The sequence below is a fragment of the Acanthisitta chloris genome, unplaced genomic scaffold (assembly GCF_000695815.1).
Source record: "Acanthisitta chloris isolate BGI_N310 unplaced genomic scaffold, ASM69581v1 scaffold12574, whole genome shotgun sequence".
Taxonomy (NCBI): Eukaryota; Metazoa; Chordata; class Aves; order Passeriformes; family Acanthisittidae; genus Acanthisitta; species Acanthisitta chloris.
In genome coordinates, this window is record NW_008667701.1 from 42,561 (window position 1) to 42,999 (window position 439).

Sequence of the window (439 nt, forward strand, 5' to 3'; positions counted from 1 at the left end):
GAGTGTCCATCCCTGCACGCCCCCATCCCCATGCATCACCCTCTCCCAGACGGGCACAGTTCACTCTGGGGGTGAACAACCCACCCCGGGGTACACGATCCCCCCCCGAGATGCAGCATCTGTGAAGTACCCCAGGCCACTCACTCTGGGGTCCACAAAGGGCTGGGGGTTCCCAAGGGCCGGGGGTTCCCATGCAGCCTGGGGTCCCTGCAAGGCTGGGTGTCCCTGCAGGGCCAGGAGTCCCCACTCACCCCAGGGTCCCCACACAGCTTGGGGTCTCTGCAAGTCTGGGGGTCTCCACACAGCCCAGGGTCCCCACATGGCCCGAGGTCCCTGCATGGCCTGGGGTCCCCAAAGGCTGGTGGTCCTAGCACCTCCCTCTCCAGACACAGGGCTGGCAGCACGACTGCTGGCCGGATGCAACACGGGGGCAGTGGCA

The 439-nt window shown here is 66.7% G+C and overlaps 1 protein-coding gene across 1 annotated transcript in view; it reads left to right on the top strand.

The window, feature by feature from the left end:
* The window catches only part of LOC103800240 (mitochondrial uncoupling protein 3-like), a 2,651-nt gene that overhangs the window by 635 nt on the left and 1,577 nt on the right, over positions 1 to 439 (top strand). Inside the window, 1 exon segment of the mRNA XM_009072610.1 lies at positions 336 to 437. Within this exon segment, the coding sequence (XP_009070858.1) occupies positions 336 to 437 (102 nt within the window).